The sequence below is a fragment of the Pseudopipra pipra genome, chromosome 2 (genome assembly GCF_036250125.1).
Source record: "Pseudopipra pipra isolate bDixPip1 chromosome 2, bDixPip1.hap1, whole genome shotgun sequence".
Lineage (NCBI taxonomy): Eukaryota > Metazoa > Chordata > Aves > Passeriformes > Pipridae > Pseudopipra > Pseudopipra pipra.
The window spans coordinates 99,719,253-99,732,722 of record NC_087550.1 but is presented as its reverse complement, the minus strand read 5'-3'; the positions used below and the strand labels follow the sequence as shown (position 1 = coordinate 99,732,722).

At 39.8% G+C, this 13,470-nt stretch overlaps 1 protein-coding gene across 7 annotated transcripts in view; it reads left to right on the top strand.

Annotated features, from left to right (window-relative positions):
* The window catches only part of ARHGAP6 (Rho GTPase activating protein 6), a 321,243-nt gene that overhangs the window by 238,051 nt on the left and 69,722 nt on the right, over window positions 1-13,470 (top strand). The window contains exon 1 of one of the 7 annotated variants that reach the window (XM_064646599.1): window positions 8,439-8,494. The exons of the other annotated variants lie outside the window; for them this stretch is intronic. Within the exon in view, the coding sequence (XP_064502669.1) occupies window positions 8,453-8,494 (42 nt within the window). The 5' untranslated portion in view covers window positions 8,439-8,452. Of the gene's footprint in view, window positions 1-8,438; window positions 8,495-13,470 lie in introns of those variants that run through there. 7 annotated transcript variants of the gene reach the window in all.

The following is a 13,470-nucleotide window of genomic DNA, read 5'->3' as shown; positions in this document are numbered from 1 at the left end:
TGCACCTATTTATGTAAAATAACTAATCCAAATAGAACTTGCTGATTCTCATCAGGTGCAAAGGCAGGAAACAATATTTAAAAAAGACTTTCTAGATTGGTAGAAAATCTTTATCGAGTTGTAATACTGTATAATAAACTCACAGCTAGACATTTCAGATATCAGAAATGAATATTTCAATGTGTTTTTAAAGGCTGTGTATTGTTTTATTGTGTGCTTTTCAACACATCCATAAAAGACTATATGGGAAGGAAAGAGTGAAATTAATTTCCAGAGAGAAGTGTTTCAGGATACTGGGCATTTTTCCACTGAACATCTCTGTGGAAATCTGGAAAAAATGTTATTTCGGTTCTCTACAAGAAAATAACATTCTAACTGCACTTCTCTTTCCCACCATCAATAAATTTGAGAAAATTCTTTTGTAATTATTAACTAGTAGAAAAAAAAGGTTCTTTTTTTGGAAAGCCATTTAGGAGATTATTTGATTTTAAACAGAGTACTCTTGCAAGTGTGAACCATGGATGGTATTTGTACTATTGTCTTCTGGTTTGCTTTCAGATAGAAGGCAGATTTAGCCTTTTGGAAAAGATGAGAGAGGAAGACAGTATTAACTATATCATTGCAATCTGTGGATGCTCTTTGTTTTTCTCTGTTGCATGCTACTTTGTGTAGTCCCTGGTAGCCTCCTGTGCAGGACAGACTGGCAATAGCAAGTCCCTAATGGACTTGAAAGAGTTTTCACTCTTTTCCTGTTGTAAGCTACAGACGGTTTTTTTGAGGGAAGACAATAAGGGGCAGAGTAGTTTAAGGCATTGTTAATTTGTGTTGGTTTATAATACTTTTTATTAGTTATATTACACCACTATGCATCAGAATTCATGATGAGTACATTATTGCTTCATCTGATATTTAATTATCTGTACTATAGTTCATTTTTGTTAAGAGTTCACATCCTCCGTAACAGAACTCACTGGGCTGATTTTCGGGATGAAGTTTTGTACTGCTGGAAGTCGTTCTTTTGGAGGTTGCCACCAAATCAGTTGAAAACCAGTAGTAGTAGTGTAACTGAAAAGTGTGACCGACTGTTGTTTTTTTCATAATAGCACAGTGTATGCCCAGTTCCTAGGGGAAAAGACTCTTGCAGCAGCTGAAGAATGCAGCCTGTGATCTCCTTCTTCCCAGGGATGCTCCAATGCTCCACCCAGCCCCATAGCTATAAATGCCAATTGGACTTCAGGGAATTACAGCAGGCAACGAGCTAAGCAATGTCAGGTTCATCTGCAGCTTCCATTTTCACTGTTGGACATGAAAGTAATAAAATGAACTATAGCCTCGAGCTGTTTTCTGGACACTGCAAGGTCTGCAGCTTCGTGTCCATGGTCTGGACTCTGCAAGGATGAGTCGGTGCCTTGAAGGCTGTGGTTGTCTGACTTCTTTTAGAGGACTACAGGAGGGGCTGTAGCTGAACAAATGGTCAGCCCTGGGAAACTCGTTGGCAAGTTTGCCACAAAATCCCATGTTTTATCAAGCAGCTGTGGAGATGGCCATGGATAAGCATCTTCATCTGCTGCCTTACTAGCAAAGGTCAGAACTTGGAGGAAACTTAGTGCTTAGCAACAAGGGAAAATGGTATGTAAGAAGGGAATTCAGTTCGTTTACTGTATGTTTGCTGTTTAGCCACAGTGTAGGCATATACTTCTGGGCACTGTGCACTCCCTCCCTGCATGGGAGGAGTCGGGAAGAAGGTATTTCTGGAGTTTCATTCTTATCTGTGTAAGCCAAATGAAATTAATTGCTTCCCCAAAAGTTCCTGTTTCTCACTGCTGTTTCGAAGTGATACTTAAAATGTCTAGTTAGATAGAGATGGCAGTATTTCAAAAGCAATCCCACTGTAGGTCTCGTCTGCCCCACAGCTGATGTGTCAGCAGTTGAAACATCCATAATTAGCCTTCACTTTTGTCATTACCAGCTTTAATTTCTCTGTCAAATGGAAAGGGTGAAATTTCAAAAGTCTGAGGGATTCCTCAAGGATAAGCCAGTTCATTCTGTAATGAATTATGTATGAGTAATAATAATGACGATAAAAGTAATAACACTAGTAATACATTCTTTCATTTATTCTGTGCTGTGTGAAAAGTCATAGAGGAAAAACATGTTTAATGTTTATTCAGAGGAGGGTTTGAATGGAGAAGTGTAAGGGAAGTAGCCTTCTGTGGAATAATAAACACAAAGTTATAGATTTAACAGATGCTTTGTTCTTTATTATTCCTTCAGTTTCCATCTGCAAGCATTATTGGCTAGTTGTATCCATCTTTACCAAAATATCTCTTGTATACAGTGTATATAATTTCATCAGCTAGCTTCACATATTTCATCAGTTCCCAGTCCGGTGAGATACCAAATGCTTCTGTATGACTCAGAGCTCTACTAGGAGGAAATACAATTTGCATTGTGTGGATAACTGGGAACTCAAATGCAGAAGTTCAGACAGGGGTGAGAGCAGTCAGGACGTGTTACCCTAGATGTCTGCCACCAGCAGAAATGTGCTGGCTCCCTCCTGCCACAGCCCATTTACCCCTTTGGAAGGAGCAGCTCAGGCAGCTGCCAGTGGTTTTCCTAATGCCAGGAATTGTAGCTGCACATTTCAAAGGAAGAATCACCTGGATCCTGAGAAAAGCAGAATAATGAAAATGGCTTTAAAATCATCAGACAGAATTAAAAAATACATTTGAATTTCTTTTCTCAGGTTCTCACTTTGCAAAAGTACAGAGAGCATACCTGCAGGCTTCTCTCTGCAACAACTCGAGTTTTATGTATTCCTTATGTAAATACATACGGTGAGATGTGCCTGGACTTCCACGTACCTCCTGGAGATAAGGCTTTAAAGCAAATACCAAAATACCACAAAGTTAACTTGTAAAAATACCATGAAAGTGTTGCAAATGCCTTTAAAATCAACGTTGTCTTTTAGAAATGTACCCAATTTTCAGCTTGGCCCCTGGAAGTCATTCTTGTAGCTGAGGATATTTATTCTGTTCCATTTTTTGAATGGGATGCAGCTGTTGAATTCTTCAGACCTGAGTAAAGGCTCTTAAAAAGCCTTATTTATATCAGTTTTTTTCTGTCCTGCTCTGGTTCTGAACAAATAGCAACAACTTCAGCTATTGGAAACTGTCACAGTGCAACTAAGCTGTTGAAGTCCTGCTGCTTTGCCAGGACAGCTCTGAATGACATCTCTGAAGAGCTGGACTCTTACGTGAGTAGTTATGTGTAATTACATTAAAGTGAGTGTAACTTCTGAAAGAGGTTGGCATGTGGTAGACTCTCCCCCTTAGTGCAGAAGCTCCTGTAGGGGATCCCTGGGGATCTGAAGAACAAAGAGCATGTCTAAGGCGATCAACTAAAGCACATCCGCAGCCTGTTAGAAGCACGTTGCAATGATAAGTGTATAATTCCTCTTGTTTCAAAATATGGGTTTATGGCTTGAGTTTCCCTTGAATACTCTTTGTGATTATTAATGACCTGTATCAAATAATCTTATTTAGGTCATTGGAAGGCATAATGTAGAAAAGAACTCTTTAAACCTCGTAAACCTCAAAACTAATCAATTAATCTGCTCTGTAGACCTGTATGTTACTGGAAATCTTTCATAGTAAGCTGAAATGCTGTGATATTTTGATGTTAGTGGAGTTTGATAAAAGTTCAAAAGTAATATACATGTCTGAAACCAAGGATATTGCAGCGAAAGCTCTTTAACTTCCTGTGCCTACATGCCTTTTTTTAGCAAGAGCAAAGCCCACACTCTTGGTTCCTTCTTTTTTCACTAAGCACTTTACTCAATCAATAATGAAAAGTAAAATTTAAAGAGGTTTATGTGGATCTTTCAGCTGACTAACATATATTTTAATTACAGTATTAATAATGTCAATAAGAGGAGGTGAACAGCTGCTCTGGCCACTTAACACAGACAGATTAAAATAATTGGATTGGGGATGTCTGCTAGATTGCCATTAAAAATTTTAAATAGGAGCAGAGAGCATTTGGCAGTCACCAGCCAAAGCATACAGGGGATAAGGGGAGGAGAAGAAATAGAAGAGGGGGTAAGAAGAGAACATTGGAAAGCTTTTGTGCTCTTCATTCATCTAAAAATAGGTTTCCAGTCTGCCTCTGAGTTTGTTTATGTTTATCTTTCCTTTGGAGACTGTGGATAAAGACATGTCTTTTCAAATGCTTTGAGTGTAGGGCTTCTGCTCTTTAAGATTTTAGTTTCAGGAACAGGACTTGGAGCCTTGGTTGCACGTTTGGGGAGCTGCTGCAAGCTTCTCCCTGGCCATGCTGCTGCCTCTGAAGGCTGGGCGACAACCTTGGTGCACCCTCTTCTCACTGAATATGCTTAAAATCTAGAGCAGCATTTTCCAAAATATCAGTTGAATCCATAGTTCTGCAGGTGAGAAATCTAAACACTCCTAAAGACAGGAGTTTGTCCTTGTGATTCAAGCACCAGTGAGGTGTGGGCTGTACCTAATGTTGCTTGTTGCACCTGGATTTTGGAACTACAATAAAGATAAAATCTACTTTGTGGCTTTATAAAAGTAAATCTGTAAAGTGGGGTTTTCAGGATATTGCAATGACTGAGAATATGTTTGAATGCTTTTAAGAGTCTTTGAGAAAATATAGGGCATACTCTTCTTGGAGATTACAGCACCAGCATGTCTGAGCAAACCCGGCTTTGGTTCCTCCAGCATTGCCTTTTTACTCTTCATCAGCTAACCAAAGTCTCTGAAAATCCCTCTGATGTTTTCCTTTTCTAGAAACAGGAACGATGCTGCATGTCCTTTCCTTATCTGTCTCAATGTATGGGCTTTTATTAAAGTCTAATGTCTCAGAGTACTTACATCATCTCGTTTGGAGTCATCACTTTCTGGTAGTGGATAGCAGTTAAAATTATGAGATAAAAAAGCCCAAGTTAAATATATTTAATTGGGTTTTGTTTGCTTTCTGCTTTTTAGAAATTTTGAGGCACAGGCAGACAATCTCTGGAGCAGATGGGTGTTTTGTGGTTACTGGACCAGACAGCTCAGATATGATTAAAGTGCCTTTTTTGCATATGCAACCTGCAACCACTTCTGTATTTTCAGAATAGAATCATAGGTCTTAGGATCATATGAAGCATAAATTTAATAGATCTTGTTGTACTTCTCTTACTTATTTTTATTTCTCAGTGAGCTGTTTCAGCTGAGCCTAATGTATATAACCTTGTATGACTGTCATTGCTCAGTCTGTCTCTCAGGCTCCCTGGTAGAGTTCAAAAAGAATACAGGAAAGTCTAAACTAGTCAGTGTTTTTCAATTACTTTTCATGGAAATGCAAAGATTGAATGTGTTTGTATTCAAAATAGCTCTGCCATGTCTCCTGGAAGCTATTGTGCAGGGGTTTTTATACTCCTGATTCTTTTTAATGAGCCTGAAGGAGCTTTGGTGGTGCAGTGCCATCCCTGGAGAGGATGGGAGGAGTCTGTCACAGGAACTCCTGCTCGCAAGGGGAAAGGTAGCTCCTGTGAGGCATACCAGCACATTTTGGACTGAAAACATCTTTCTTAGCTGCAAACATTTTTTAACTTTTTGACCAAACCATCATTTTTTTCCCCACAGGAAACATATCTTTTGTGAGTGTTCTTTTAAGACAAAATACTGAGGGTTTTTTTTTGGTTTTTTGTTTGTTTGTTTTTGTTTTTGGGGTTTTTTTGGGTTTTTTTGTCCACTGCAAAAATGAGATTTTAGGTCAGTTCTGTTTCTGAAGCTATTTTTGACAGTCCTGTGACAGATTTGTGTCTAGAATTGGTCATTGATAGAACAAGAGAGCAGCCAGAGGAATTCTCAGCTGCCTGCTAATTTGGTTCTCCTAATCCTGCGCCTCTCCAGAGTGAGAATGAGTCCTTGGAATTTTGCATAATTAAGAAACAAATTAAAAGTCCCATACTACTTATCTGTGAATAGAAAGTTACAGTGTCAGATGGGCTTAACCAATTTCTTAATGAGACTTTAGGCCTAGCTCAGTTCAAAGTTTGAAGATTAATATTTTTGAGTGCTCTGGGAAGAAATTAATCCAAAGTAGACAACTGAAGTTCATTTTTTTCCTTTTTGTTGCTGATAAGGTACATTTTGTATAACCTCTCTATAAGCCATGAACACTTTGTGTTATAACTTTTCTTCCTGGTAGCATATTTTTAAATATAAAGCTGTGCATTACTGAAAAAAAAGGTTTGAAATGGGGAAAAAATAAATCCCTAGATGTGCTGGTATGTAATAGAAATTATGTACAAATAATTTCGACTAGACAGTGTAGACAGTGTGCCCAAAACATCCCTGGTTTTTTTGGTGGTGGGGTTTTTTTGGTTGTTGGGTTTTTTTCTTTGTTTTGGTTTGTTTTGTTTGTTTTGCTTTGGGGTTTTTTTGTTTGTTTTTTTTTTGTTTTGGTTGGTTGGTTTTTTGTTTAGTTTGGTTTGGTTTTTTTCCTTTTTTTTTACTGAACAACCGGAAGAACCCTGGTTCAAAGCAGAATTCAGTTTCTGAGATGGAAGCTCTGTCAACCTGCATTGGAGCCTATAGTTCCAATGTCATTCTAGGTTTTTTTTATCTCAGGTAAAGGAAAAAACTCTTTTCTGGAGCTCGTAAGTGAAAGGGGGTAGTCTAGCTGGATACTTCACAGCCATTCTATTTTAGCTTTCTGTGGGGCCACCAAGAAAATTTGGTGATTTTTAGATACTTTACTTGCAGGGCAGCTGCTGTGCAGAGCTTGGAAATGGCAGTTCCTTCATGAACCCTTTATGTGATGAAGGAACTGCCATTTCCAAGCACAGCCCCATTTCCAGTTATATAAATAGCAGAGTTTTTCTCATTAGAGGAAACTCAAAGAATATTGGTACAAGGGATATATGGGCTGAAGAAACTTATTTTTAAAGAAAGATTGCATATGTACAGCATAATTATAAGATGACTAGCAGGACACTGATCTTTATCTGCAACATCTTGACAAGCAGTGACAGTACTTCTGAGGTTATTCAGCTATCTTTGCAGATAAGACAGGTTTTTTGCCTTATAAACCTTGTGTGGTTTGATGCCTAGTGTGCAACATGATGGCTGGCCTTAGCACCTCTCGGCCCTGTGCAGTGATATGGAAGAAGACTGGAAATGGAGGTGAGGAGCTGCATGATTTGAGGATTTGGTGTCTGATTTAAGAGGCACTGAAAATGCTGAGGCCTCTGCATCGGTTTCCCTGGGCTCCAAAGCATCTGACATTGGATGTCTGAGTTTGGTGCTACCAGGAACCAGGCTGATGGCCAAGATGTCAAGTCAGGAAGGGCTTGTATGTGTTTCAGAGCCGTGAGCGGGGGCTCTTATACCCTGGCAGGTGGAAGGCTCTTCGGTCTGCTGATTTAGAGGTGGATGAAGTGTCTGCATAGATTTTTGAAAAGAAAAAAAAATAAAAATAAAATTACACTACATAATCTCCCTTGCCACTGCCATGAATTCTAGCCCATGGTTTTTCTCCTGTTCTGTGAGCAATCTGATGAAGCACTAAGTCGTGCCAGCTGACAAACAAACTTGTCACTGAAGAATGACTTGGTGAAATGCCACGTAGGGCAGAGCTGCCATCAAAATAATTGGTGATTCACTGTTTGTTTCTCACAAATTTCCTATGCTCCCTACCCACGCATTATAGATGACAGCATTCTGTATGGGGACTGTGAACATGACAGACATCATTTATGAAGCAGAGCCTTTATCAAGGATTTTTTTTTCCCTAGCAAACTGTGTAAATTGCTCAGTTTCTAAGTTGCTATTGCCGAAATCATGTTATAAATTTAGCTGGGCTGCCTGCTTGAGTAATTTTTCAAAGGTGCTTTAAAAAGCTCTAAACTGCGTGAGAAGGTCAGGCAGAAGCTGCTGAGTGCTCCTTGCTATCCTCTAAAGTGCCATGGCAGTTGCATCCAGCACTCTTTAGGCTAGTTCTGGTAGAGGGAGAGTTGGGTAGTTGGTTCTGAGCTTGCACAGCCCCAGGCTGAAGGATTTTTGGGGATTTTTGCCCCTTCCTCACTGCCACTTGCACTGCCTCAGGACATCGCTGGAGTCAGAAGCTGGGAACCCAGTCACAACCTATCTTTGTGCCTGGGCTTTTCCTTAGGCCTGGCTCTGAGCTCACTTCAAAGTGGAGAAAGGAAATGATAATTTTTCCTCTTTAAGATTCATGACGTCTGGCAGCAAAAGGTGTCCTGGGAGTCGCAGCTGCTCCAGCTGGGCTCGCTCTCAGCTGTTTAGTATGCAGCTTCAGGTCAATGACATTCTTAACTTATTCCTGTTTTACGAAACGGCATATCTGGATCTGGGTCCTTAATTCAAGTCCAGTTTGGTCAAATACTAAAGGACACTGAAGACACAAGAGAGCTCAGTTAATGGGTAAAGAAATTGAATATCTTATATGTCATAGGATGGAGGTAAGTGTAATAGACAACATGGGCTGAATGTGGGGCTCACGGTGCCACGGGGTTTAACTTTTTTGGACTTTAGCTAAATTTGAAGAAAAGTGAACAGCTTTGGTTCAGTGGGAAAAAAAGCTGGCATTACCAACTACTTACCGTGCTCTGGAAATTCATCAACAAACTGAGAGCCCTCATATACTGTTTGTTTTCAGACCAGTTTCATGACCTTACCTGTTTTCATAACTGGACTGAGAGGAATGAAACTGTGGAATGAGAAGTGGCATTAACATTTTCGATCCAAACTGTGTAATTAGACCGATTTGTATTTGAGTGGCTTCGTCAGGTGCTTTCCTTTGAAGTCTGTGGTGACATGTTTATCCTTTTTTGTATGCTCTTTGCATAAAGGACAAGTAACCCAGGCAGTTGTGAGCAAAATATGCTGAGGATAAAGAGTTTTTGAAAACTGACAGCTGCAGTTGCATAGGTTTGGTTTGGCAAATATGTGGTAAATTTGGCAAAAAAATTTGGCAAATAACAGTTTCTGTAAGCATCAGGTTTTATGGCCATGACTTTTATTGTTGCATTTTTAAATTCAAGTTAACTGCGTACAAGAAAGTAGAGACCAAGAGCTGTTCATCTTCTGGCTTTGTCTGTGAGGAGCTTGTAACTCTAGCAGTTGTTTCTGTTTTTCATAACAGTGGGAACTTTATGGCTATTTTCCCCCTTTTCCATCCAAAGTAAATGTACTGCTTAAAAAAACAGAAGTGGTGGACTGTCTGGCAGGCACACAGTTTGCACTTGGGGTCCTTCAGGTTGGAGGGGCAGTTTAGAAAATACACCTTTCTCCTGAAAACTGATGTTGCAGCACAGTGCACTGTGTTGCAGCACAGTGTTTTTATTTGTGTGGATCCATTTTACATTTCTTACTTTGGAAGTCACATTTTTAACAAGCCTCCATGTTAATAGACAATGATGAGCTTCAACCTACTCTTTAGAGATCTTTCCAGGTATGTACACTGATCCATCAGTCTGACCTATAGCTATATATACATTCAGAGCTGTTTGTATATTTTCAGTGTAGCTGAGGTGATTTCTTGAAAAATATTCAGACTCTTGTTTGGTATTTGGTATAACTTAATGGCAAATCAGCAGATTTGCGTGTACAAACAGTAATTTGTTTTATAAGAAATGATAAAATAGTGCTTTGCAATAAGGTGAGGTATTGTCCTGTGCTGTGCTTTGCAAGAAGGGAGCACATGCTGTTTCAGTGCATAGAGAGAAGAGAAGTAGTAATTTCATGGATGAAAAGTATTCGTGATGCTAGTGAGTGCAAAGCCACCTCTTTGTGCTCGCAGTATTTTTCCTTATTATTAGACTTCGTTTATTTTCTTATCTTTTCCATAGAGGATTGTCTTTGCAGGGTCTTCTGGAAAGAAAGAGTCATCCAAACAGCTGCTAGTATGGGTGGAATTTGATATCCCAGATCTTATAAAAACGCCATCAAAACAAAGCAAGAAATACCATCCCAATAAACTGGAGTAGATTGACAGAGCACTGCAACTGACTCAGTGGTACAGACTTGTCCCAGGCTACATGACATAAGTGTGTAGGACAGGGTAGTATTTGCACCTGTGAACATAGTGCGAGAGTGATAAAACCGAAGTGGAAGTGTAGAGTGATTATGTAGCAAAAGAAATGAAAAATCCTATTCTCTAAAAGCTAATTGCTTACTTTTTGCATGTTTGAAATGTGCCCGTCCCTTCCTCCTATAGGCATCTGTTGAATTCTTGTGTCACTGACACTGCAGCACTGCTGACTGGTGACTCAAAGAAAACTTCCTTAAATAAGAAAATGACTCCTTCAACCTGTTTTTTTCTGCCTTTATTTCGACTAATTTATGAAAGAGAGAATGTGTGTGAGTGCACATGGTCACAGTACAGAGTGAGTGGGTAGTCACTGTTGGAGGTGTTCAAGTCAGCTCTGAGAGTAACCATTCATGTAATGAGTCTGCAGGTTGCTCTGGAAGGGGGATGATAATCTTTAGGAAGGTTCAGTATAGTAGTCAGGGTAGATGTTAGAGCAGTCAGTACCCTCCTGATTGGGGCATTTGCCTGGGATGGGATAAAGCTGGATCAATGGGCCAAGGCCAACAGCATGAGGTTCAACAAGACCAAGTGCCGGGTCCTGCACTTTGGTCACAACAACCCCGTGTATCGCTCCAGGCATGGGGAAGAGTGGCTGGAAAGAGGCCCAGTGGAAAAGGGCCTGGGGGTGCTGGTCGAGAGTGACTGAACATGAGCCAGAAGTGTGGTCAGGTGGCCAAGAAGGCCAGTGGAATCCTGGCTTGTATAAAATATAGTGTGGCCAGCAGGACCAGGGAAGCTTCCTTCTGTACTTGGCACTGGTGAGGACATACCTCGAGTACTGTGTTCAGTTCTGTGCTCCTCACTGCAAGAAAGACATTGACGTGCTGGAGCGAGTCCAGAGAAGGGCAGTGAAGCTGCTGAAGGGTCTGGAGCACAAGTCCTATGATGAGGAGCAGATGAGGGAGCTGAGGTTGTTTAGTCTGGAGAAGAGGAGGCTCAGGAGTGACCTTATCACTCTCTACAACTACCTGAAAGGAGATTGTAGCTAGGTGGGGGTCAGCCTTTTCTACGTTTTCTACCAGGCAACCAGTGATAGGACAAGAGGACATAGCCTCAAGTTGCAACTGGGGAGGTTCAGGTTGGACATCAGGAGGAGTATTTTCACTGAAAGGGTTAAACATTGGAACAGACTGCCCAGGGAGGTGGTGGAGTCACCATCCCTGGAGTTATTCCCTTAGGGCTGTGATCTAGTTTACATGGTGGTGTTTGGTCAAAGGTTGGACTTGATCTTGGAGATCTCTTCCAACCCAAATGATTCTGTAATTGTATGAAAGCTTGGTTCAAGGTTTTGCTCTAAGCCATGTAGTACAGACTTCTTCCCAAGTCCTCTGTCTTAGCTGAGTAACTGAGAGCTCTCACTCTACTTCCAAATGTAAATATTTAGAGATGTCTTACATTTTGTTCCTATCAACTAGATCACACCCACCCTCACTCTCCCCCGCAAAAGAAGTGAAAAAAAACCCTAGAATTGTTTTCCAACCAGACCTGCTACGTAGTTAATTGGATGGTTGTTTTCATATGTGCAACAGATCTCATTTTCCTTTCTGTGAGTTGTACAGGTATAAAGAAAATACTGGCATGAACCACTTGAAACAATAAGAATAGGGGGTTGTATTGAATTAAAGACTTCACTATTAGTCAAATCCTAGTTCTTGGAATAACATAATTATTTGACTTTAACTTCATTATGAGATTCTGATGGTATGCTAGTCAGACCATACAATCTACATGAGTCTTAGAAGCTCAAAATCCAGGAAGTAAACTAAAGTACTCAAATATGTATTTCTAGCCTTGTATACAATACTCAGGCTGATATGGTTTTTGCATGCTTGGAAATGACAGTGTGTCCTCATACATGCATTCTCTCTTTCAAATAGTAGGTAATTTACTTCTCTCTAAAATGTTTCACTTTTTTTTTTATAAGGAACATAATATAAATAGATGCCACTCCTAACGGTTCAAACCGTTGGCTCTGGTCACATTGATACTTATTGAGTGCAGAAACTGTTAACTTTTGTGCTGTGCTAGCAGAGATCTTTATTGTTTCACCAGGAGATTTTGTACTACTTCAGGACCATGTATCCAAATAGGATATGTGATTATATTTGTTTCATCCAAATTGTTTAAATACATTTCACATATAGTTTCAGCCTTACTATTTTATTTGCTTAACATTAGTCTCATTAGGCTTAGGAGAAAGAGCACTATTTCATATTCAAAATCTAATTGGAAGTCTTTACATTTAGTAAGAGCGTAGCTTGAATAGATGGCATTCATGGGTACTGTAAAACCTGCATATTGTGTAAAAGTTGTCCTCAGGATGGAGTCCACCTTTTCCATGACTTGGGGCACAGGACAACTCAGAGAGGGCATGCCAGTCTTCAGTATATTGTGAGTTGTGGTTCCTTGTTCAGCTTCACAAGCACCTGAAAACTGAGGACTATTGGAAGCACATTCGATAATCCTGCAGCTGTAGTGTTGGATTTTGGGTCAGCTACCATTAGCTTGCAGAGTTCCTGTTACTCTTGATGAAGCAGGAATCTGTTTCAACACTTGAGAAAAACACAGCACCAGCCTCTCAAAATGTACACTATATGAACTGATAAAAGGGATAAGAATTCTCCTCTTGAACCCAGGCTACCCCGATCTTTTGTCTTGAGATTGATGAAACCTCTGTAGCCCATTAGTGTGCTCTCAGATGGTTTAATTACTGCAGTTCAGCTTGTTACTGCATGCATTCGGGGTTGTGGCAGCACTGCTTGTACCCTCAACCTGCAGCAAAATATAAAGTATTGCAGTATGGCTTCACTCTCTTTTACTCACAAAAATATCTTTACGTGAACACTGACAAAATTTCAACTGTAATTTTAAAGTTGGATCTAGGCTTTTTAAGGTGTTCTGTCTTCATTTTGCCACCTCCAGAAAAGCACTCGCACCTTCTGGTTCTAATTGTGGTGCTCCTTGATAAATCCCTTAAGAAATACTGATATCTGCTGAAGTAAGAAATCCTGAAAATCTGACCATGTATTTTGATGCATTTTAATGGAGTTTTCTAACTTCTGGAGGTTGGTTTTCTGGACCTATTGAAAAAGTTCAGTACAGAGTGGGTATGCTAGGGATGAATATTTTGCTAGGCAATACCTTCAACATAATTAATGTTTAATAATGTCAGAAAATAAATTAAATACATCTCCATTATGCATCAGTCTTTTTAAGAGAATGCTTTTTAAATACTCTAAACATGAAATAGTATCCTGAGGCATTTGGAAAACTTGGAGAGGTTGCTCCGGAAATATTTTTCTCTTTATTTTAACAATTTTAATACTGCTGTGAAAGCATGCTCAT